This window comes from Manis pentadactyla, chromosome 6, assembly GCF_030020395.1.
Source record: "Manis pentadactyla isolate mManPen7 chromosome 6, mManPen7.hap1, whole genome shotgun sequence".
Classification (NCBI taxonomy): Eukaryota; Metazoa; Chordata; class Mammalia; order Pholidota; family Manidae; genus Manis; species Manis pentadactyla.
The window spans coordinates 35,462,603-35,484,847 of NC_080024.1; the positions used below are offsets into that span (position 1 = coordinate 35,462,603).

The 22,245-nt window shown below is 40.8% G+C and overlaps 1 protein-coding gene across 2 annotated transcripts in view; it reads right to left on the reverse strand.

Moving 5' to 3' along the window:
- The window catches only part of LOC118933577 (aldehyde oxidase 4-like), a 69,818-nt gene extending 49,237 nt beyond the window's left edge, over positions 1 to 20,581 (reverse strand). Inside the window, exons 1-7 of one of the 2 annotated variants that reach the window (XM_057503712.1) lie at positions 20,360 to 20,581; positions 16,511 to 16,573; positions 11,563 to 11,654; positions 8,147 to 8,255; positions 5,746 to 5,872; positions 2,852 to 2,913; positions 391 to 474 (exon numbers count right to left, since the gene is read on the reverse strand). In XM_057503712.1, the coding sequence (XP_057359695.1) occupies positions 391 to 474; positions 2,852 to 2,913; positions 5,746 to 5,872; positions 8,147 to 8,255; positions 11,563 to 11,654; positions 16,511 to 16,573; positions 20,360 to 20,416 (594 nt within the window). In that variant the 5' untranslated portion in view covers positions 20,417 to 20,581. Of the gene's footprint in view, positions 1 to 390; positions 475 to 2,851; positions 2,914 to 5,745; positions 5,873 to 8,146; positions 8,256 to 11,562; positions 11,660 to 16,510; positions 16,574 to 20,359 lie in introns of both variants that reach the window. The other variant, XM_036928063.2, reaches the window with a different exon arrangement.
- Between the last annotated feature and the right edge of the window lie 1,664 nt (positions 20,582 to 22,245).

The following is a 22,245-nucleotide window of genomic DNA, read 5'->3' on the forward strand; positions in this document are numbered from 1 at the left end:
TGGCAGATTTCCTCTTTTGGAGTCGGAACTTGGGTTTTAAGTTTACGTGCTGGGTCTCAGGCATTGTTGGCAGATATTTATTTGCTATGATCAGGAAGGTGCCCCACTGCTCACATCCCTCATAGTACTTGTTGAGGTGGGTGCTGGGATGGGTAATTCTGGTTTAAGGCACAGAAAGTGTAAAGCCTCTGAAGGAAAACAGCCTTCTGTGGTGACCAGCTTTGGGAAAGTTATGGGATTGCAATTTTTGGAGCTCTTTAAGGCTGTTTATGCCATAAATTCACTTACTTTGTACCTTATTCACTGATAAGAATAGAAACTTGAATAAATTTCGATTTGTGTGGGTATTTTTTGGTCAATCCCAACTGAAGTGGAACTGCAGATACTTACTTTTTCCTGTCTCTTCCCCAAACACCTCTCTTCTTGATCCATGCAACATTTTCCTGATCCTTTCATATGACAAACAGTTGCTTGCTTAGGAAGTAATGCAGTTTAAAACAAATGCATCAGTTGATTCTTCAAACACCAGCCCAAGTGCCCCACAATGACGAGACCCCACAGGAGCTATGGAAGAAGTACTAGAGTGCGACTTGCCCTCAGGGACTCTGTAATGGGGTGTGGCGGGGCCCAAGCTGTTCCATCACTGAACAATTAAGAAAGTTACAGGGAGTGTGCAGCCATGCTCAGGAAAAGGTTGTTAACGCTGTCACTCAAGACCCAGGGGAAGATGAAGGGGATGGGGTGGGTGAGCCAGCTAAGGCTTTCTATTAGAAGGAAGGTAAATGGAATATAGTTACAAGACGGTAATTAAAAAAACAAAAAAGATGGCTCTTCTTTATCATAAGGGTGTTATAGTATATATCTCTAATGAAGTCCTGGGAAGACAAATTGCCTTTAAGACTACCTATACTCAAATATAAAAAATCTGAAAACATGAGCTTATATGGATATTATTGGAGCTATTCTGAATTATCTGGGTGATTCAAGTCCCAAACCATTCTACCTTAGTTTTCAGGACATTTCACAAAGACCCAAAGTAGTATTTTTGGCCTGAATTCATCGATCAGTTGCTGCAACACTAGGTTAAGTCTGCCATTTTTGTTTGCCCCTTTTCATGTGCAGAAACAGCCTAAGGGTCTGTGCTGGTTTGGAGACCTATGGTTTGACTTCACACAGGGAGTCAAGGAAACCTGGGTTCTACTCCCTGCTTTAACACATACTAGCTGAGTTGAGCTTACTAAATTAGGAAAATAAAACCCATCTCAGCAGGTTTGTTAGACTTAAATATGTGAAAGGTGCACACAGTATCTGACACACAGCGGGTGCTGCACAAGTGGTGAATGATATTTCTCCTTGAAAGGTAATTGCCTACAGAGTTAAGAAGGAATTTGGCTTTTGTGAACAATACTGCGCACAATAAAGGAGCAAGCCATAAGTAGCTGAATGTGGGGCCCCAGATTGAGTGAGACAAAAGTATCTATCTTTGTATAGATTTTGTCTCCAGGAAATTAATCACATAGTATTAGATTGAATCAGATGAAGCTACTGTTTTTGTGGGTCAAAAATGGTGCAATATTGGCCATTCACATGGTTCAACATAAATAATATCTTACCTGGAATTTAAAGTAAACTAGACTGTAGTTTATAAAGCTTTTTGAAATTCCTCATTACAGGCCTAAATGTAGATTTTTTTCCAAAGATTTTTTAGTATTTGGAATTAAAATACTGTGTACATTGAATTTTTTTTGTCAACCAAAATCATGTAAAATTAATTTTTACTATAAAAAATGGGTGCTGGGAAAACACCCTAAACCAAAATCTTGTCGAAAGTATGTCTCCTCTTGATATTTAACTTTCTGAAAACAACATATCTCAAAACTACCCTCGCCACCCTGCCATACACTAAATCATTCTTTTCTAACTTCCTTCATCCTGTCTGATTCTTTGCTCTCTCAGCTTTGACAGTGACTTGGATTTCTTTCTCACTGCATCTTTTATCCTCTGGGGGTTATGATTCTGGCAATCCCCTTCCTGAAAGGGCTCATACCTACCGCACTGGTTTAGGTCCTTATTCCCTCAGACATGGCATACTGCGCTAGTCCCTGTGTTCATCCCTATCATGACTTCCCAGGTTTTTCCTTGTTTACAGGCAGGTGCCAAGAATTTTCCTTTTGAAATGCTGTTCTCATGTTACTCCTAGCTTGAGAATAGATAATGACTGTATATTGGTTATCAGTTTTATGTCTAAATCCCTTAGCCCCACATAAAACCTTTTTGCTCCCTAATGCTTCAGCCACACCAATTTCTTAGCTGAAACCTGGATGTGTTTTTCCTACTTCCATGCATTTTTCCTTACTTGGAATTTTCTACTGGCCTCTTTTAACCCATCCATTTCTATCACCTTCTTTAAGACCTAGCTCAAAACTCCCCATCTCCAATAATACTTCTCTGGGTCTTCCCTTCCCGCTCAGTAATTCTCTTTAATCTATGATCCTTCGAAACTTATGTATGTGGTATAGAGGATATACCGAAATTTTAATATTTTGCTTTTCAGTTACGCCTTTATTGTTTCTTAGTTTTTATTTCATTTTCTTCAATAGAATTTGCATTTCTTGAAGTCATGGACCATATACTTTACTTATTCGGAAAGTGACTAATTTAGGGCTATCAGCAAGACAGATGCTAAAAATTTGTTAAAAAAATGCCAACAGCAGCATTCAACAATTTTAGTGGTTAGAAAGGTCCACATGGGGTTATTTTAGAGATAATTGACTGTGGTAAGTAATTTTATGCAAGTGTATATTAAAGTATTAAGTCAACCAAAATTAAAAAAAAAAAATTTTTAACTTACCACACAGAAAGTTTTACCACTTTCTACAATTGGTCGGTATCCAGTACAGCGGCACAAATTACCTGATGAAGAAGAGATGCATTTGTAGGGAATGATATAGAAATACATTGCATATTTTGTGCTTCATGTATTCAGTGGAATAGCTATAGTAATTCGGGTTTTTTGTTTCCCAAATCAGCAAAATGGCTTTTTAGAACAGAGACGTTCTTCGAAACTAGATCTCATGAGTCCGTTTCTTCCTGAAATACCACAAATATCCCCATAATTTTTCCCAATCAACTCTTCCTTCCTTATCTCCCACCCCTGCCCTGACTCATGTAAACCGCTACCCTGGAACATCTCATATGTGGCCCTTCGTTAAACTTTTCCTCAAATGTCCTCTTAGGAAAAGTGTGTCTGTTTGTCAGGGCCCCAGCCCCCTTCCCCGTGGGGTCTGCTCTGACAGTCCCTCACTGTGTGGATGCTTCTGTAGACCACTGTGCGAGACTGTGGTCATTTACATACGTGCCTTATTTCCCTCATTGGATCTTAAGCTCCTGCAGAAGTCAAGGATTGTCTAAGATGTTCTTAAACCCTCCCAGGATTGCACAGTAGATAATCAACAAGTACCTGATATTGTTTTAATCAGTCAACATAGCCAAAGTATGGTGGAAAAGGTAAGGAAACCACTTTCTTTTTAAAAAGTATATTCATATTTGGCAGCCATTATAAATGATGTTTATGAAGAGGTTTTAATAACATGGGAAAAGTCTTATGTTTTACTGTTAAAATTGTATATATGATGTAAAATTATATATATTGTAGTCACAAGTATTTAAAAAAGCAAACAAAAAATATGCATAGAAAAGACTGAAAGAAAATGGAAGTATCTTATTGTGGTTGTGTGCTAGTGGCAGAAATATGAATGAGTATTTTCCTTGTCTTTTAGGGTATTTTGCATTTTTCATAATAGGGAATATGTTACTTTTATACTAAAACATAAATTTAAAAATTGTTATGTTCAAATACAACTAAAACTTTCAGGAACGATGTATATGTGTGACTTGGGCAGGTTTAAGCATCCAAGTAAAGTATGTCTGAAAACTTGGTTAACAGGTATACCCTTTTTTTTTTATTAGAATGACAATAGTGCACGAGGAAATCTTATGCACAAGAGTGGATTCATACTCCTTTGTGTATCTTTCCTTTTGCTAAGAAGGAAGCATGTAGAAGTGTGTGAATTAAGAATCTTAGGAGCAGAGGAAAGGAGCTGAAATGTCTAGAACATAACGATTTGGCATGAAATAGACATGTAAGAGAGTCTCTCTGATAAACTATAAGCAAACATTAAAGGCTAGAGAGAGCTAGTCACAGAGCTTTTGTTTTGTTTTTGTTCTTGGCTGCATAATCAGTGCTAAGTCTAGAAGCCCTACTAAAGGCCCACCAAGGGAAAGGTAATAGCATCTGTTACAGAAATTCTTCTGATTTGAAAGGAAAAAAACCTGGAATTTAAAGTTTTATTTCTTTAGTCTTGAAGGGGAAGACATGATCAAATGGTGATTCATACCAGTTGATCATTTTAGAAGGTATATGCCCTACCTAGTTACATGTCTTCAAATTTTATTTTGTTACTACTTTTCTTAAAATATGGATATGAAGATTACCAGTGTGGCTAGCATTTATAATACTAGAAAGAGTTCAAGTAAATGGACTGTGAACCAAAATATATTCTCCAAGTTATCCACACCTAGGACGAAATTATTTACTTCACTGATTTAGCCAAACCTTACAATGTTATTTCTGATGGCTATTATATAAATTACAGGCATAGAACCTGGGAGGAAAAAATTCCTGTAAGACTGTTCATATTCAAAGAATCAAATGAAAAGTAAGACAAATCGCAAATCACTGTGCTTTTTAAAGCTCTACATACCTTATTGGTGTGGATTATTTCATTTAATAAGGATTATCTATTGTTCAAATTAATTCAGGTTTGGTTAAAATTATAATTGAAACCATAGGTCAAAGTTGTAGTGGTATTTAATGAGAAACTGAAACATTCTGAGTGAAAAAATTATAGAGAAATAAAGGAAAATATTAGAAAATATTATATCAGTTACCATAAAATTTAAGTTTAATTTTTATTTTGTTTTAGTCTGCATCTTCTCATCATAAAACTGAATTTCTGTGTATGTCTGTTTATTGAAAGAGACAAAGAACTTTCTGGTAATATTCAGAGGTGTGCTTTCATAGCTTTCTTCTGAGAATTGGTGACCCTGTATCTTGAAAAGAGGTATGTTGGTTACAGAAAATTGCATTTGTTAATGTGCTTTTTTTTTTGTAGAAAATTGTGTTTGTTATTTAAATTTGATAGCTATTTTGTCATAGGAGATTTAATTGCTCACCAAGTCTATTTGTGATAAGCAATTGCTATGACCTACTTGATCTTATAATGAATCCAACCAGAACATAAAAATGTAAAGTCTCTGAAAGTCTATCTTCTTTGTAAAATTAATTTTAGTAAGTAGAGTTAGTGAATGATTCTAACAAGTTAATTTAAAAATAAACATCAAAATCTTGTTCCTCTACCCTATCTAAATTTCCACATTTGGACAAGACTATATCAAAAGTGTTAAAATAGCCCATTTGAAGGCCTTTGCAGAGTGACAATGGGTTCCATTAAAGGACAGAGGTTTGTAATGAAACTAATATTGCCACAATTCTCAGCAGCACTATGACAAAAAGAAGGCAGCCCTTCCTGGAAAGGACTTCGGTCAAGGTAGGTACTAAAGCGGCTTGCCTGTTGGCAAGGCACCTGGAACCCCAAAGCTGTGCCACAACTCTCAGGGGCTGGGGCCTCCTTTCCTAGTTACTTGAGCATTTTACACCTCCTGCAGAAGGCCAAGAAGGCTCACCTCCAAGAGCTTCAGTCATCTGCTCCAGGGTAGGCTCCGGGTGGTTCCTCAGCAGCGTATAGATGGACATCACCATCCCTGGGCTGCAGAAGCCACACTGTGTGCCATGACACTTGGCGAGTCTCTCCTGGGGGGAAATGGTACATTATTTATTCTTTAAAGCTGGTTTCTCTACCTTGGACACCAGTATTAGTGAAGCTTATATATTTAACTTTTCAGAAATAACTGCAGAGTAAAAGATGTCACTCAAGAAAAATATTTCTATTTCTTGAAAACATAGGTGCTTTTGTTTTGGTTGCCTCAAAAAAAGCCTAGTGGCAGGTATTAATTGACTTTACCCTTTATTCTCTGGTTTCTCTATCCGTGAAGTAGGAAATGTAGTTTAGGGAACAAGTAAAATGGTTTAGAGTCATGCTCATGCGAGTTTTGGCCCTTGATGCAACTCATTGATTTGGGTGTGACCTTGGGTGAGTTACTTGACTTTACTTCAACTTTAAAATTAGGATAATAATAGTATGTACTTTATCGGATGGTTGCCAAAATAAGTGAGTCAGTATATGCAAATCATTTAGCAGTCTCTGGCAAGTCATTTTCATCCCCCTCTCCATCTATATTATAAAATTTTTGATGGGTTAAATAACATTACTCAATTTAGTAGTGTTACACCATTCATATATTCAATTTATGTACATTTGACTTTATGCACTTAAATACAATAACAAAACAATAAAGCAATAAAAAAAGAGTGAGAAATGACAATTTACTTTGTCCACTCTATAGAAAGACCCTATGTCACGAAGATATTAATGGGACACATGACCCTTCCCTCTGTATGCGTCTGTCCCATGTGTCTCTCACAGAGTGCTCAACTAGCTGGCTGAGTGTGATTCAACTTTTTTTACAATAAGCTGAACACTTTTCAAACAGGATGACCTGCAAGATGGAAGCCAAATACTTCATCTGTGGCTCAACTGAGAGGACATACATTGTTCTAATGCTGGAGGGAAATATGGCTGCATTGTATTTTCTGTAGAAGGCAAGTGGTTTCAGATGTGGGATATAAACCTGGCTGCAAATAGGTTGGTAAATGTTTAACAGCTCCATCTCAGGGGGTAAAAAGCCCTGATTGGCAGCTTTTATCAATTTTAGTAGTGTGAATACTCCACCAGGGCTGCTATGCTTCCACTGTGATGTCACTGAATGTGGTGGGAAGAGATACACAGTGGCAATCGTATGGTATTTCCACTGTGCAGATACAAGAGACATAACCTCTGGAGCATAGATAATAGTAAAGTGTAGTAACGTAATTAGGAGATGATGAATGTTGGTATTTGTTAACTTTGCTTTCACTAGTATTTATCTAATTTTAAATTTGTATAGTTTAATTTTTATTAATGGTTGTGTTTAAAGCTGGCTCACAAAATCCCTGACAATTTCACAGTTGGTTCCCGCAATCCAGTGTGAGCCTGCTCCGGTGCACAGCCGAACAAATCTAGCATCTGTACTAACAAGATTTGCAAGAAATCTGATCAGCTGCAGCATTTGGTGCTTTCGTGACTGTTAAGGCAATGAGCCAAGGGTGGAGTAAGATCTTTTTTCTGACTTATTTATTTATTTTCGGAAGTACAGTTGATAGACACTATTTTATTGGTTTCAAGTACACATCATAGTAATTCACCAGTTGGAGTAAGATCTTAATAAGACCAAAAAGGCATTAAGTTTATGGTTGAAAGACATGCACTGTCACCAAGGGTCCCACTGATGGTAAAACATGGTTAGAGGAAACTCTTAGCCTTCCTATTCCAAACACAATCTGCTGAGAGAAGCATTTCCAGGGAAATTATGGCTAATCATAAATTTCTTTTTACCCACTGCTTTAAAACTTAACCTCTACAGAGTTCCTGTTAAAATATATAAAGATAGTATTATTTAAAGAAAAACCATTTCTTTAAAAGGTCCTCTAAAGTTTAGTAATGCGTTGCCATTTTGGTTGTGTTTTATTGTACCATGGTGTGCAAGTACTCATAAAACATTTGAGGGGTGTCTGTACACATAATTAGCCTGATATTCAGAATTCAGTAATTTCAACATGTGGTGGGCAACTAGTATCTTCTATAAACTTCTGGTTTTTTGTCTCACTTTCTTCTCTTGTCAGACTGGGCTGTTCTTGTTTTAGTTTAGGGTAAAGATGGGCTGAGAGGTTAAGTTATATTAAAACCAATGAAGGAATCTTGGTCTTTTCACCAATCTCTGAAAAGATCTCTAGCTATGAAGCACTGAATCCTACAAAATGAGAATTTAAAAGCACAAAGGATTTCAAAGTTGGTGACCTAACGGGAATGCATTAGACCTGGTGTGGTGTCTATACCAACATCTGGCCCCAATCACATTGCACTCTTACCTGCACAGGGTGAATCCTAGTTTTGATGCTTCCTACACCTTCCACTGTGGTGATGGCAGCACCATACAGAGAGCAGATGGGCACCAGGCATGCTGTAACTGGATAATGGCTGTGGTGGAGTTTTGTAAAGAGAACACATTGGAATGATAGGGAGTGGGTAACATAATTCAGGGAGTAATTCCAGTCCTGGATGAGTCATGAGAATCTTAACTTTTTCTGGGAGTGTCTAAGAAAAGACTTACACTTGGCTGGTGTAGAAAGGTAGAGAAATGGTAAAAAAGAAGAAGGGAGAGTTTCGTGTAGCACCTCTGCTATATAGATAAGAGTCATAAGAAATACATATTTGGTCATGACCAAACATATATTTTCCAGATGTATGTGTCTTCATCCACAGTTCCTGTAAACATCCCAGTCTTAAAGTTGAAACGGGTGTTTTGTCATGTTAATGAGAGACTTCTGGACCCCACCCAAGGGCAGGGGCTGGAGGCTGGATCGGCCAATGGCCAATAATTTAGTCAATCAGGATTGTGCAATGAAGCGCTCACCAAAATCCCCGAGACGATCTTATCACTCTCCCTTCTCTGCTTGGTTGGATCCTGCTTCTCAGTCGGAGAGAGCTGCTGTGCTTGGGGAACCAGAACACCTCCACATGCCACAGAGCCAGGCCCCAAGCCCCACAAGGATGGAAGCTCCTTTATTTGGGGACTTGCCCTATGTCTCTCTTCATCTGGCTGCTAACTTGCATCCTTTATGATATCCTTTATTAAAGTGGTAAACATTAAGTATTTTACTGAGTTCTGTGAGTTGCTCTAGTAAATTAATCAAACCTAAGCTGGAGGTTGTGGGAGTTGTAGCCAGTTGGTCAAAAGCACAGGAAACTGCCTGGGTCTTGTGACCAGCATCTGGAGTCAGGGGTGGAGGGCCGTCTTGTAGGACGGAGCCCTTCACCTGGGGAATCTGGTGCTGTCTCCGGGCAGATAGCATCAGAATTAAGTTGAGTTCTCCGACACCCTGCTGGTGTGTCAGAATTGCTTGGTGTTATTTATGGGAAGACCCCCTCCCACACACATAAACCCATTGGAATTGGGTCCAGAAAACGGAATGGAGTTATGCTACTATTACTGCTGTGTATAATACTATTACTGTGTATTATAGGACCCTCATTCTCCATTTGTTTTCTCATTCTAGAGAAAAGAAGCCTTTTACTCTTCTGAAAATGATAAATTGAGTTAGGTAATGTGCAGAGTTTTAAAAAATACAGCTACTCTAGTTGCATTCCAGCCCAATTAAATCAGAATCTCTGGAGTGGAATCACTTCACCACTTTTTAAAGCCCCTCAGCTGATTCCAGCACATGGCCAAGTATGGAAGCCACCAGCTGATGCCCTTGTCTTGACCATCTCCCCGCACTAGTCTGTATTAAAGACACGGCAGATGTGGTTAGCACCAGATTCTCCTCTCCCTGGCTGGGAATGGGGCTCAGACTTCATTAGTCCCATTTAGCTTCTATTCCACCCAGGCTAAGTCCTAGTCTCTCTTCAGGCTTGGGATACTGTCCCTCTCCCAGGGGATGTTTCCTTTACTGCCCTACGCAGGATGACAGTATGAATGCTGACTCTTCTGAAGAAAAGACAGAGCCCGCTCTTGGCTCCACCATCCCTTTGAATCATCAAGGGTGTTTGGAAACCACCTTGGAAGAGGGCTTGCTGAACAGAGCGAGAGGGAACCCCAGGTTTATTGTGCAACAGTTATGTCTTTGTTCTTTGTCCCCTAATCCGCCCCCTTTCCCCCTTAAGTTTACTTCCTCTTCACCGCACCTCCCTCTCCCTTTTCTCTCATCCACTCTGCCAGCATTCACTGCTTTCCTTAGTCTCACCCTTATGCCTCATCCAGGAAACAGAGGCACGAGCTCCCTTCACCCCCAGCCTGCCACTGCTCACCTGGAGCTCAGCCAGCTCACCTGCATCCAGGCTGAGCACCAGGAGCCCTCCCTCCCCTCCCTCCCCCTGTGCTCTGGACCCCACCCACTCTCATGTCCCCATGGACTTGCTCCAGCACCAGTTGTCCTCCTAATCCCTTCCTTTCAAGGATCTCATTTCTCTTAGTTCCCTTGAATTTAGACGTCAATCCAAGTGTTTGCTATGCTAAAATAAAAATCCAGAAAATGCTGTCTCTCTCCAGCTACGGGCTCATCTTTCTCTTCTTCGAGAGCTGTCTACTTCCTGGCCTTCCAGTCACTCCTGTGCCACCTGTACCGTGCCTTCCAGTCCTGTCTCTGCTGGAGTGATCTAAGGCACTGGCCACTCCCTAGTGTGTCATGCTGTTGACAGTTTCTACCTTCTTGGCACTTTCTTCTCTTGATGTTCTTCCTTCAACTTGGGCTGTTCCCTCTTGGACACCTTTGAGGGGCGTCTTTCTTTGCTCATTTCCCTCTCTGTCGTCCTACAGTGTTCTGCTCTGGTAAGCTCTCCTGTAGTTTCTGCTACATTCCAGACGGCCAGAGCTGAACACCTGCTTTTGCCACTAAATGGTCCACATGATCTTGAGCAACTTATTTAACTCTCTTTGCCTCAGTTTCCTCTGTTTTAAAAGTATGAATGATGTAATGCCCATCTCAAAGTTGTTTTGGGGACTAAAAATGCTAATATATGTAAGCTACTTTGAACAGTGCCTGTAAAACACAGTAAGCATTCAATAAATATTAGCTATTTGATTATCATTGTTAGTATTTATGTTGATAACTTCCAATAAGTTATAGAGCTCCAGATGAGGCCTCTTTTTTGAATAACAGACCTGGCTATCTAGAATGCCTGTGGATAATCCCTCTTAGGTATCCTGTAATTACCTCAGTGTGATGTGTCCAAAACTAAACTACTGCTTTCCCCTCTTCTGCTCGTCCTCTCCCAAGTTCCCTAATTTGTGAAGAGCACCACTCGGTGACCTAAGACAAAAACTTGGAAATCATTACAGACAGCTCCTCCTCCACATTCAGTTGGTCAGCAAATTTACAGCTTAGGTCACGATGATGCTGGCTCAGCCACTTGGTGTGATTTGAATTCCATTCAGCCCTTCCAGGCAAATAATGCTTCTTAGTGTATGTCAAAGACCTCAGTCTTCTACCAAGACAAAATATTACTCCATTGCATTTAAGCCATTCTTGACTGACCCCCACTCTGAAATCTTCCGCTCAAAAGCAAAGTGTTTGCACAGCAACAGAGCATAGCCCTGGGAGACTAGCATACAGGACAGCTATGTTCTGATGGGAGTTTAGGTAGTTGCAGGGAGGGAAGGCCTGGAAGCGGTGTGAGCTCCACAGACGCCTGACAAGGAGTGGGGAGTACACATGGACAGAAGTGTGAGGCTCCACCTCCTTCCCACAGGCACCCAGACCAGGGCCCCGGGCAACGCAAAGGATACTGGATCTTCTTGGTCTTGGGGTTGTATCTTGACACCATGACAGTGCAGGCTCCACAGCCTCCTCCCCCACAGCTGTACTTCGTGCCTGTGAGGTGGATTGGAGGGAAGCTAGTCAAGGAAAAGAGGGATCAAGGCTGCTTGGCTTTTTCCATTTTTCTTCTTTGGATACTGATAACAAGTAATATGTTTTCCTGAGTCTCATTCCAGGTTTTCTTGCTTAGACAGTGTTCTACTTTTTTGCACAAAAATTAGTTCCTTGATAAAAGGTGAGAAGACATCCTTACAGACCCACACTACCTTATCTGAAACCCTTGGGCCAGATGCATTTCTGAATGCAAAATTTTCCATATTTGAGAAACATAACAAGATAGCACTCTCAAGTGGGGCTAGGGCAGCCCCTTGCAACCAAACACATTAATATTTTCTGTAGTTGAACCATATGGATATTTACACTGAGTGGGATACATGAAGAATGCCAAGATTAGGATTTGCATCCAAGTGAGGTATGAAAAAGCCTGTTGAATTCAGGGTTGTGGACAATGCATTCTGGACCTGTGCTATGTTATCACAGTGAAGGTGGCAGAAGGTGGTGGTGCATTTGCAAAATTTAGAAAAATCCTTACAGGCAGCTTAACTTTCTTTGGTTCAGCAATGGAATGCTTTTACCTTCTTATGGGATTAGAGAATATGAATTTAATAACCACGTCTCCTGAACTAGTAATGTCAACAACCACTGTGTACCTTTTCCCTGTAAGATGTTTGCATATTTTCAGAAGAGAACAAACAATATATGTGCATTCCTTGCTTTAGGTTCTATAAGAGTGTACTGGAATTTGCTTGGGACCTTTTCTGGGTGAGGTTTGAAAAGGATTTTGTGGGCAGAGGTCATAAGTGCCTTGGGTGGAGGTTAGACGAATGTCATCTTGGAAACTGCTGCCCACGGAGAGGTGATGCTGGGTCAGGCCAACTGTGGAGTAAAGCTTTGGGAGGGTCCCTGCAGAGGCCCAGTGGGACTGCCCAGGCTCCTCCTCTACTCTTCTGTGCTCAGTCTCAGCCAGCTCTTCCTGCTGGGGCAGGTCAAACTCTGCACCTTCAGGCTGAGGACTGAAAGTCACGTGTGTAACACCTTAGAGCATGCCATGGAACAGGGCGGAGAAGCAAAGAAATCCTTTCTCTCTGCCTTTGGTATCCTGAAATTTCCAATTAAAGGAATCTAGGAGCTGTCTAGCTCAAAGATAGAAGCCACTTTTCAATTTTCCATTTGTCTGATCTTAAAATGGCTCTGTAATGCACATTTTACCATTGCCTTTTGTGAAAGGTGAAAAACTGATTCAACCAGCTATTTCCTCCTCTGGTTGGCAAACAGCTACTTTGACGCCTCTTTCCCACCCCCCTCCCCCAACCAGGAGTGCCTGACTCAGTGATTTCCATATTCTGGTGACTCCTCTTAAAGCTCAGCATTAGGAAGGAGTGCCAGATAAAATAGAAAATACCCAGTAAAATTTGAGTTTCAGAGAAACAACAAATAATATTTTAGCATAAGTATGTTTCATGCAAACAAATGCAAATTTAGCTGGGTGTACTATATGTATACATGCTAAAGCTGGCAATGCTTCTTAGGTCAAATACAAACTACAGTATATCAGAAATTTATTTTTTGGTTCTTTAAACCTAAGAGCTTTCTCAGTGTCCCCAGGATACAAAGCCCTACAGCATATCCAGAATGAGTTACCCCAAGACTAAATGCTGGCAGCCAACCTAGGCAGTTGACTCTGAAATTTCCACTGGGATCTAGTCTCTCCTCAGTTAGTTATTCTGTCCCCCTCACACCAGGTAGGAAATGTGACATTGGGGTCAAACTTCATCTCTGATCACATGCTCACTCGCCCATCCACAGTGCTTTACATCCATCAGAAGAAACTTCCTTCAGTTCCTCAAAAGCACTCTTGGTTTCTGGCTCCACCCTGCCCTGCTGACTGAATACCCTTGCCCCCAAGCCTTTGATTTGCCAGCACCAGCAAACACCTACTGAAATTCTCATCTCTTCCTTCGGTGCCCAAGCCCAGGGTGAGCGCCCCGCCCATGTCCCCACAACATGGCACTCATCACCCTACTGTTTTCCTCTTCACTGGTCATTCTCCCTCACCGGACTGAGGTTGGAGGCTGTGTCATGTAGTTTGCATCTGAGAACCTGGTGCTTGGTAATAGTTGTTGGTTGAAGGAAGAGGTGTTGCAAGAATTGCAATAAGCGTTAGGGCTTTAGTGATGGTCTGTGAAGGGCATGGGAAAACAAAGGCAAATGTTTTGGAAGCCCCTGAGATATTCCCTTGGTTTTATCCTACAGCCAGGATCTTATGGGGATTAAGCAACTCTAAAATAACACAGCCTCTTTGACCCACGGCTGTGGGCCATTCACTTTTCTGGCACATTGTCTGGTTCTGCAGATCAGACTGCTAAAACCAGCAGGTCTGGGCAGGGCAACTGGGGTGGGTCAGGTGACTCAGCGGGAGCCTGAGACCTTGGGCAGTGAAGAGTGGGATGGTGGAAGGGGGTTGGGGATAATTTCAAACAAATTTTGCTCTTTTTGTGGCTGTGTCCCACTCTCGGAGTGACACCCAGGCCAGGCCCAAGTCAGCAGCAAATGGTTTTGTGGGAGCCTGAAGTTTTTATAATATTGGAGACCCACTTTAGGAAAAAAATATAAAATTATGATGATAAATTATATACAGGGCTTGGAAAGAGCCCTGGCAGTCTTGTGGAAAGTGAAGTAGGCCAGGGCTGGGGTGTGCCCATGGAGTGTTGATTCTGGCAGAAAATCTGTGCTTTTCCACAGATATTCATGAGAATCACCCATTTGAGGAACTAACTTAGTTGAAAATAAAACTCCTGACTCCACTGCCGAACTGTTGACTCTAACCAAAGGTTGGGGTCTGGAAGTCTCCAGTGAGTCTCATTTACTCAGAATGACTTACTTATGATATTAGGTGTCAGAAAGGAATGGACAAAAGGGGACACAGGGGAGATGGGGGAAATGGGGGCTGGGAGGATTCTGCCTGGCTGCTTCTGGCCATGCTTACTTGGGGGTCCATGAATTTTTCGGCTTGCTTCTAATATAGTGGAATTTTTTCATTTTAGGATGTCTAGAGAGAGCATGGTGAAGTATATTGTGGATTTAGAAGTCTATAAAAGGGGAGTGATAGGGTGTGCTGACAAACAGTGAGATTGTGAGCTAGGCAAATGGGAGATAGTGGAACCAGTGAGGGAGGATTTGGCCTATTTTTGTTTTGTTTTTGTTTTTTCAGCTATAAGCCCAGTTCCTGAAATAGTCAGTGGACATCAGGGGACAACACTGGCTAGAGTAGTAAAATCATTGGGGTAGGAAACCAGACTGCAGGGAGTTAAATAGCGAAAGGTGTAATCTGGAGAGAAAATGAGGCATCAGGAGCACATAAACTCTTAAATGAGTTTGATACGGAAAGCGCAGGGAGAGATGAATTAGTGTTTTTAGAAGTGCATTTTGTGAGGCTAGGAAGTGAAGATCCTGGAGAGAGGGGTTACTATTGTCTTGAATGCCTTTGAATTCCCAGAGCCTAACACAATGCCTGGCTCTCAATAGGTGTTCAGGGAGTATATATATTTTAACTTATTATTTTGGGATTGCTAGAAATGGCATAAAACTATATGTGATTTATTCCAGGGGAATTAATGTTTAAACAAAATGGTATTAACAAGAAGCCTACATGTCACAACATATACCAGGGAGTCACTTTGGCTGGGAGGCAGAGGGACAATAAGATAAGAAAGAGAGGGCTGTACATCTCTGAAAAAAAAAAATGCAGAAAACGTTTTAAACCAGCCAATGGAATTAAGACAAATGTAAAAAAAGTCTAATATAGATATAATTTGCTTAGGTAATGTTGGGGAAAGAATGTGAACCCTGTAGTACTCAGCCAGTGAGGAATCGGGAGGGACTTGGGTGCTAAGGAATAAATTGCTTGTTGTAACCTGAGGGTGCCTGCTCACCAGACACCCGATCTTGCAAGACCATCATTAAAGCTTCCGCTGTTCTCTTTGACTAAGTTTGGACCAGTGAGTGCATTTCTCACAGAATAATTCTAGTCTCTTAGGAAGGTGAAAATATAGCACAGTCAGTTCTGTGGACCTGTCAGCCAGCTTCTCCCAATGAGGACACCCCACAAAGCTATAGTACAACTTCAAAACCAGGAAGCTGACACCAGTACTATAGTGATGAGCACATGCAGAGCTCACTCAGATGTTGCCACTGATGCAGGCACTCGTATCATGTGTGTATGGCTCTATTCAATTTAATCTCTTACCCAGATCTGTGTGACCACTGCCACAGGCTCTCCCTCAAACTACACCTCTAAAGTTGCACCCAAACCCCCCAAACTCTTTTTGAATATTTATTTCAGGTAGGTTGAAGGTCTTGGAGGAGTGGGGAGAGAATATGTCCAGATCAGAGGTGGAGAGCTGGGAGTGCATTAGCTGTATGTTGGCGTCTTGAAATACATTTATTAAACGTAGTTTTCGCCAATAAGGACTATGAGAGGGCATAGGTGACAACTCAGTGAAATGTCATTGAGGGAAGCTATGGTAAGTGACATGCACCCCTGCATGACTTGCTGGACATTTTACACTAACCCTCCTGAATATAAAGCTATCATCAGAGTAACCATGGGGCTCAAACTTCATGAAGGTATTTGCAGAATTAGTACGCTCATGGTTCACTGCATGGTTCTTCTGGTTTTGCTCAGGTGACGAATACAATGAATGACCACTTTTAGATGCACTCTCTCAACTCCAGCTGGGCTCTACATGTAGAGCACAAGACTACAGACATAGAGCAAATACAGGGTGCCTTTCATCAGAAGTCTTAACATGTTCACTTTTTACCACCCAATCCTGAGGCATTACTGTAAAATACAAGGATATGGACTTTCCTCAGGTAGAGCAGTAGATTTACTTCAGGATCAGCGTTCTTCTCTATGACCTACATTGTGAAATGAGAAAAGATAGGAAGATAATATCAACCATTAAGGCATTCTGTCCATTGCTTTGGGGGCATTTTTGACACATGGTGGCTTCACAGGGGGAAAAAAAATTACAAAGGAAACCTTTTCTAACACTTGGAACCAGAATTTTGGAGAAATTATGGAGCCTTTTCTCAATGCTTCTGAATTTTCCAAAACATATGACAATTTGAAATTCTGGATGGTTTTTCCTTAGACTTACTTGGAAAGGATAGGTACATAGATTCTAAAATTGGCTCAGATAACATAGCCATAGAAAGTTATAAAAAAGGTTAGCTGGAGATTTCCTAAGGAAGTCATAAGAGAGCACATTGTAAACGGAGCCACTGCTGTCCCCACTCTCCCCCCACAATGGAATGGAGGTGCCAGTATATGAAGGAAGAGCAGAGGGAACGTGAATCTCAACTCTGCCTCTCACGTTGCACTTCACGCTGCTACTGACAACATATCAAAGCTGGCACACCAGATGAACGCTGTCTGATCTCTTCAGCCTGGGCAGTTCCTCTGCTGGGTACAGCCAGCCATGATGAGAATTGGAGAGAAACTTACCTGGAAGGGTAGCTCTAATCGAGAAACCAAGGGCATCTGCACTAAAACTGTTTTTAAAATTTTTATCACCCCAGAAAAAGGCAACAAACCACATTATTCTTCATACACTGCTTCCTATTTCCAAATCTCCTTCCAAGCACTCAGATTTACTCAGCCAGAGATGAACTCAGCACCCTTCCAAATGGAATCTTTGCATGCAGAGGGGGTGAAGGATAGTGGCATCTCAGGAGCAAAGCACTATAGTTAATTTGCTCTAACACCCTAACTGTGTGTCTGTGGAAATTATTCCCAAAGGTGGGAGCAAGATGGGAGGGTGGGAGCAGAAGAAGTGATGGCGTACCAGCCAGGACCACTGTACCTCCCCTCCTGTGCCCCTATGTTGGGGGGCACAGCCTGATGGCATTATTCTATGCTATAAAGCCATCCACATACCTGATACAACATTCCAGGTAAATAGTAAACCTTCCCTAACCACTTTTCTGTTTGATCAGTGTAACACTTGTTTTAATGCTGTCTTCTTCAATCATGACATTGCCTCAGGCCCAAAATGTGGCATTGGAGAGTCAGAGTTCCAAAAAGAAGGAGAAAAGCAAAAGTAGACTTTGGTAAATTAATTAAAGGCTGCCAACTGCAATTCTGACATCAAATACAGCCACACCTCAGTGATATTTTGGGTTTGGTTCCAGACCACTGCAATAAAGCAAATACTGCAATAAAGTGAGTCAAATGAAATTTTTGGTTTCCCCGTGCATGTAAACGTTATGTTTACACAGTACTATAGTCCATGTAGTGTGCAATAGTATTATGTCTAAAAAAACAATATATGTACCTTAATTAAAAAATGCTTAATTGCTACAAAAATGCTGACCATCATCTGAATTTCAGTGATTGTAATCCCTGGTCATGGATCACCATAACACACATTACAGTAATGGAAAGTTTGAAATATTGTAGGAATAAGCAAAATGTGAAACAAAGACATGAAGTGAGCAAATGCTTTTGGAAAAATGGCACCAACATATGTGATCGATTCAGGGTTGCCACAATCTTCAATTTGTAAAAACACAGTATCTGTGAAACACAATACAGTGAAGTGCAATAAAATGAGGCATGCCTGTGTATAGTATTCCTAGCTATTCAAAATAAATATTTTAGTAATCATATAAGCAACACTAATGATACCATTGGTTGCACTCACAAAATGGTACTGGTACATCCTGTTTCTTCTAGTAATCTATAGACACTTAGGAAATAAATCTCTTTTTAGTAAGTATATGAGAAGAGGTGCAACCTCGCTAGGAATCAGAGAGAGGCCAGTGAAGCCTACAATGAGAGCTCTTTATGCCCATCAGATCAGCAAACCTTAGAAAATCTGACTGTATCAAGTACTGGCACATCATAGACTGGTAAATCAAAATTTGGCAAGGAAACAGCCCCTGTCATGCAATGAACTATGGGGGAGGTAACTTGTGTATCTCAGAGATACCCTTGCCAGTGTGGGTGAGGAGACATGGCATAGGAGATTCACTGTAGCATTTCTTGGGGTGGTGGGGAATTGGAAGCATCCTAGGTGTCTATCACTAGGTTCTGGACAAGCAGAATGAAGGAGATCTGCACTCTACAGAAACATGCGTGTAGAAGTCATGAGCCAGGTTTTCAAAAAGCTACATGGACAGATCTCAAAACAGTGGTTAGTTACAGAAGAAACAAAAGGAGACTTACAAATCACAATGCCGCTTGTGTAAGTTAAGAAAACACACACACTCATGCACTGTATATATTTCAAGGAAACATTTCTATTTCTAAATGAACATATGAAAAGTAGATGTCAAGGATATACATTTAAAATGCACAAAAGTGGATGCATAGGGGGGAAGGAAATCAAGAGAATATAGGAAATAAAAATAAAAAATAAAATATAAGACAAAAGAGGAGCCTTGTCCAGACTGGGGTGATGACATGTTATTGACAGAGAAGTGGCTTTGCTCAACTCCTCGCCCCTGGGTCTCAAGGAAGGAAAAACCACCACAAAAAGAACAACAACAATTTCTTCAAACCATTTCTTCCCCACTTTGCCATCTGTAACTTGCTTTAGAAATATGTAAAAACACCAAAACAGCAGCTATGAATTCAAAAGACTGGAGACCGGGAGAGACGATAACCATACTAATGTGATATTCAAAGGATACATGGTTTTCATCAACAAAGGAAAAGCAGCAAAGCCAGTTTTTCTCACACTCAAGGTACTTAACTTTTGGATTACTACAAATAGTCACTCAGCAATTATTTTTGTGATATTCCAGTTGTCCTCAAGTCATTCAAGATCCTGACCAACTGGTAAATGATCCTCCTAAACTGAGACCTTTTCTTTGTTCTTACCGTTCTCTTTCACTTTTTGTTTTTCATTTAAGAGGTTTCCAAAAAATGTTTGTCTGCTATTTGATAGGCAAGATTCTCAAGAATTTTTGCCTTGGTTAAAGTTGTGTTTCCTCCTTTAGAGAAGAATGTCAGTAATCCAGTACAACTGAGGCTTGAGAAGCAAAAGCATTAACACCAAACTATTTTCCAGAATAATTTTCTATTTTGATACTTTATTAATTGTCCCAAAGCACCTCAGACTTTTCTCATTTTGCTCATTAAAGTACAAAGTTCATAACCACTGGCACAGGCTAAGCATTAGAGCTGCACCTCTCCTCTGAAGTAGAGAAAGCACCCTACTTCTTCCACTGCATAGGGAGAGATGCTTCAGCCTCTAGGTTAATTGATCAACCTGAGGGGATTTATTAAGGCAAAACAAAAACCATTCTTTGCTGTATCCTCCTCAATGTCATATATGCCATCTATTAAAATAGCTTTGGTGAACTCAAGTAGAGCTAATATCCAAATAAAGGGGGGAATGACATAGTTTTTCGTACCTGTGTCAGAATTCACTCCCATTGTAAAATAACAAATAAAAGTGAGAGTTCCTTACTGATTCCAAAAGAAAAGTAAAAAGCAAGCAAAAGCGCCAGGCTTTAATAATTTTGTACCAAATCTTGAAATAATGACCTATGTTCAAGTTTATACCACTATATATGACTTGAGAAAGGCAGATGAGAAAGGTTACAGAACTAGGAAATGGCATCATAGTGAAAAAAATTGGCTTTGCTTTTGACCCTGGTATATAAAAATTGATATTAATCATCTCATAAACTTACCTTTCTTCCATTCACAAAAAAAATCAGCTCATCAGAGTTGGGGAGAGAGGGCATCATGCCAGGAAAACTGCTCTCACCAGAAGAGAGATTTTTTACTTTAAAGAGCAGGTATATTAGAGCAAAAATCCAGAAGCCTATCAGCCTTGGGGAAGCCGCACTGCGGTAGCTGGCTGGCTTACACGGGGATTTATAGCCACACAGCACCAACCAAGGCTCCCCACCCACCTGACTCAGGAGCACTTCCAACAGCTCTTGGAAGCACCCTGTCCCCTCCTTTCCCACAAGTGAGTCAAATCAGCATCTCTGCCTATTCCCTTTGGTTTCCCCAGGGAATGTGTTTAAAGCCAGAGACTAACAAAAAGGGAGTTTTAAACAGGCTGTTATTATTTGTTAAGCTAAGGAAGCCGCAATCAATACAATGCTATTAACATTCATGTGAATTTCTTGGGTTTTCCTTTCTTTAAAGAACAAAGGGAAGATTCCACCATGTATTCACTAAAGACTTCATAAAAATGTGTCCTTAAAACTCAGTTATAACAATCTGCAAGTATATTCTCTTCCCTGAATCTTTTTTTTTGGTAATCACTTGGTTCTTCAAATTCAAGGGTTCAAGACATCCAACTACTTTAAACCCACACACATGTACATCAGCTTGCCATGTGTTGGAGCCTGTTCTCAGGACTCCTTTAATCCTACAACAGCTTAGCAAAGTATTACTGTCATCTTCACTTCACAGAAAAAGGAACCAAGGCACAGAGACATGAAGCAACTTGCCCAGTGTCACACAGGCAGTGGGTGGAAGAGTTTCTCCAGACTCTGTGTTTTTAACTTTCTTCCTGTGCTCTAGATGAAAGCATGGCAGGAAGTGGGGCTGTAAGAATAGCTAGTCTGTGGCCAGAGTATGTAGGGAAGTCTTGTAGGGATGGATGGGTTTTGCTCAGCCTTCTAAATATGATAGGAAGTCTTTGGAGGTTTTGAGGAGGGTGACAGGATCAGAGTTAAGTTTTAAAAAGATTGTTTTAGTTGCCTTGCAGAGAATGAAGAGCGGGACAAGTGTGGAAGAAGAAAGTTAGAAGTTATGACAGTGCAGAGTCAAGAGGGGATGAGGCTGGTAAGAAGGGGCCAGATTTGCTGACAGATTGGATGTGAGGTGTGTGTTCATGTATGTGCAGGTGGGGTCAAGGACATCTCCACAGTTTTGGGGCTGAGTAAGTGCATGGGGCTCTCTTTTAAATCAGAAGTTCTATTTGGGCATGTTAAGTTTGGGAAGCCTAAAAAACATGCACACAGAGATGTGGGTCAGTGGTTGGCTTGTCAAAGCTGCCTTCTTTGCTTTCTGTCCTGAAGAGTGGGAGGGCTCCAGCTTTGGGGCAGAATTTCTCCTTGGTAACCCCAATTCAGGTCTTCCTTATAGCCCAAAGTTCTGACTTCATCAACTGGGCAGTGTGACTGCACACTACCCTGCCTTATTGCCTCCACACTTTCCATCCTCATCCCCACTGAGTGCTCCTTACCCAAACAGGGGTTTGAAGGATGAATAGGAGTTTACAAGAAGAACAAAGAAAAGATATTTTTAGCAGAGGAAACCATTTGTGTTAAGTCAAGGAAGTTTGAAATTGGGTACGTTTCAGAGATTTATGAGTGGTTTATTTTATTCTTGCATATGAATTGCATGGGAATGAGTGAAAGGAATATGAGTATCAAATAAGATAATTCATTCATTAAATATTTGTGTGTCTGACAAGATCACTGTTCTTCTGGACCTTAAGATATGTTTGTCCTGTGGGAACTGTAAAGTGCTAGATAAAATGCCATGTGTTTCCAATGTGGTGGGATAATAAACAACTAGAGAAACAAGGTAACTTTGGGAAATGGTAAGCAATGTG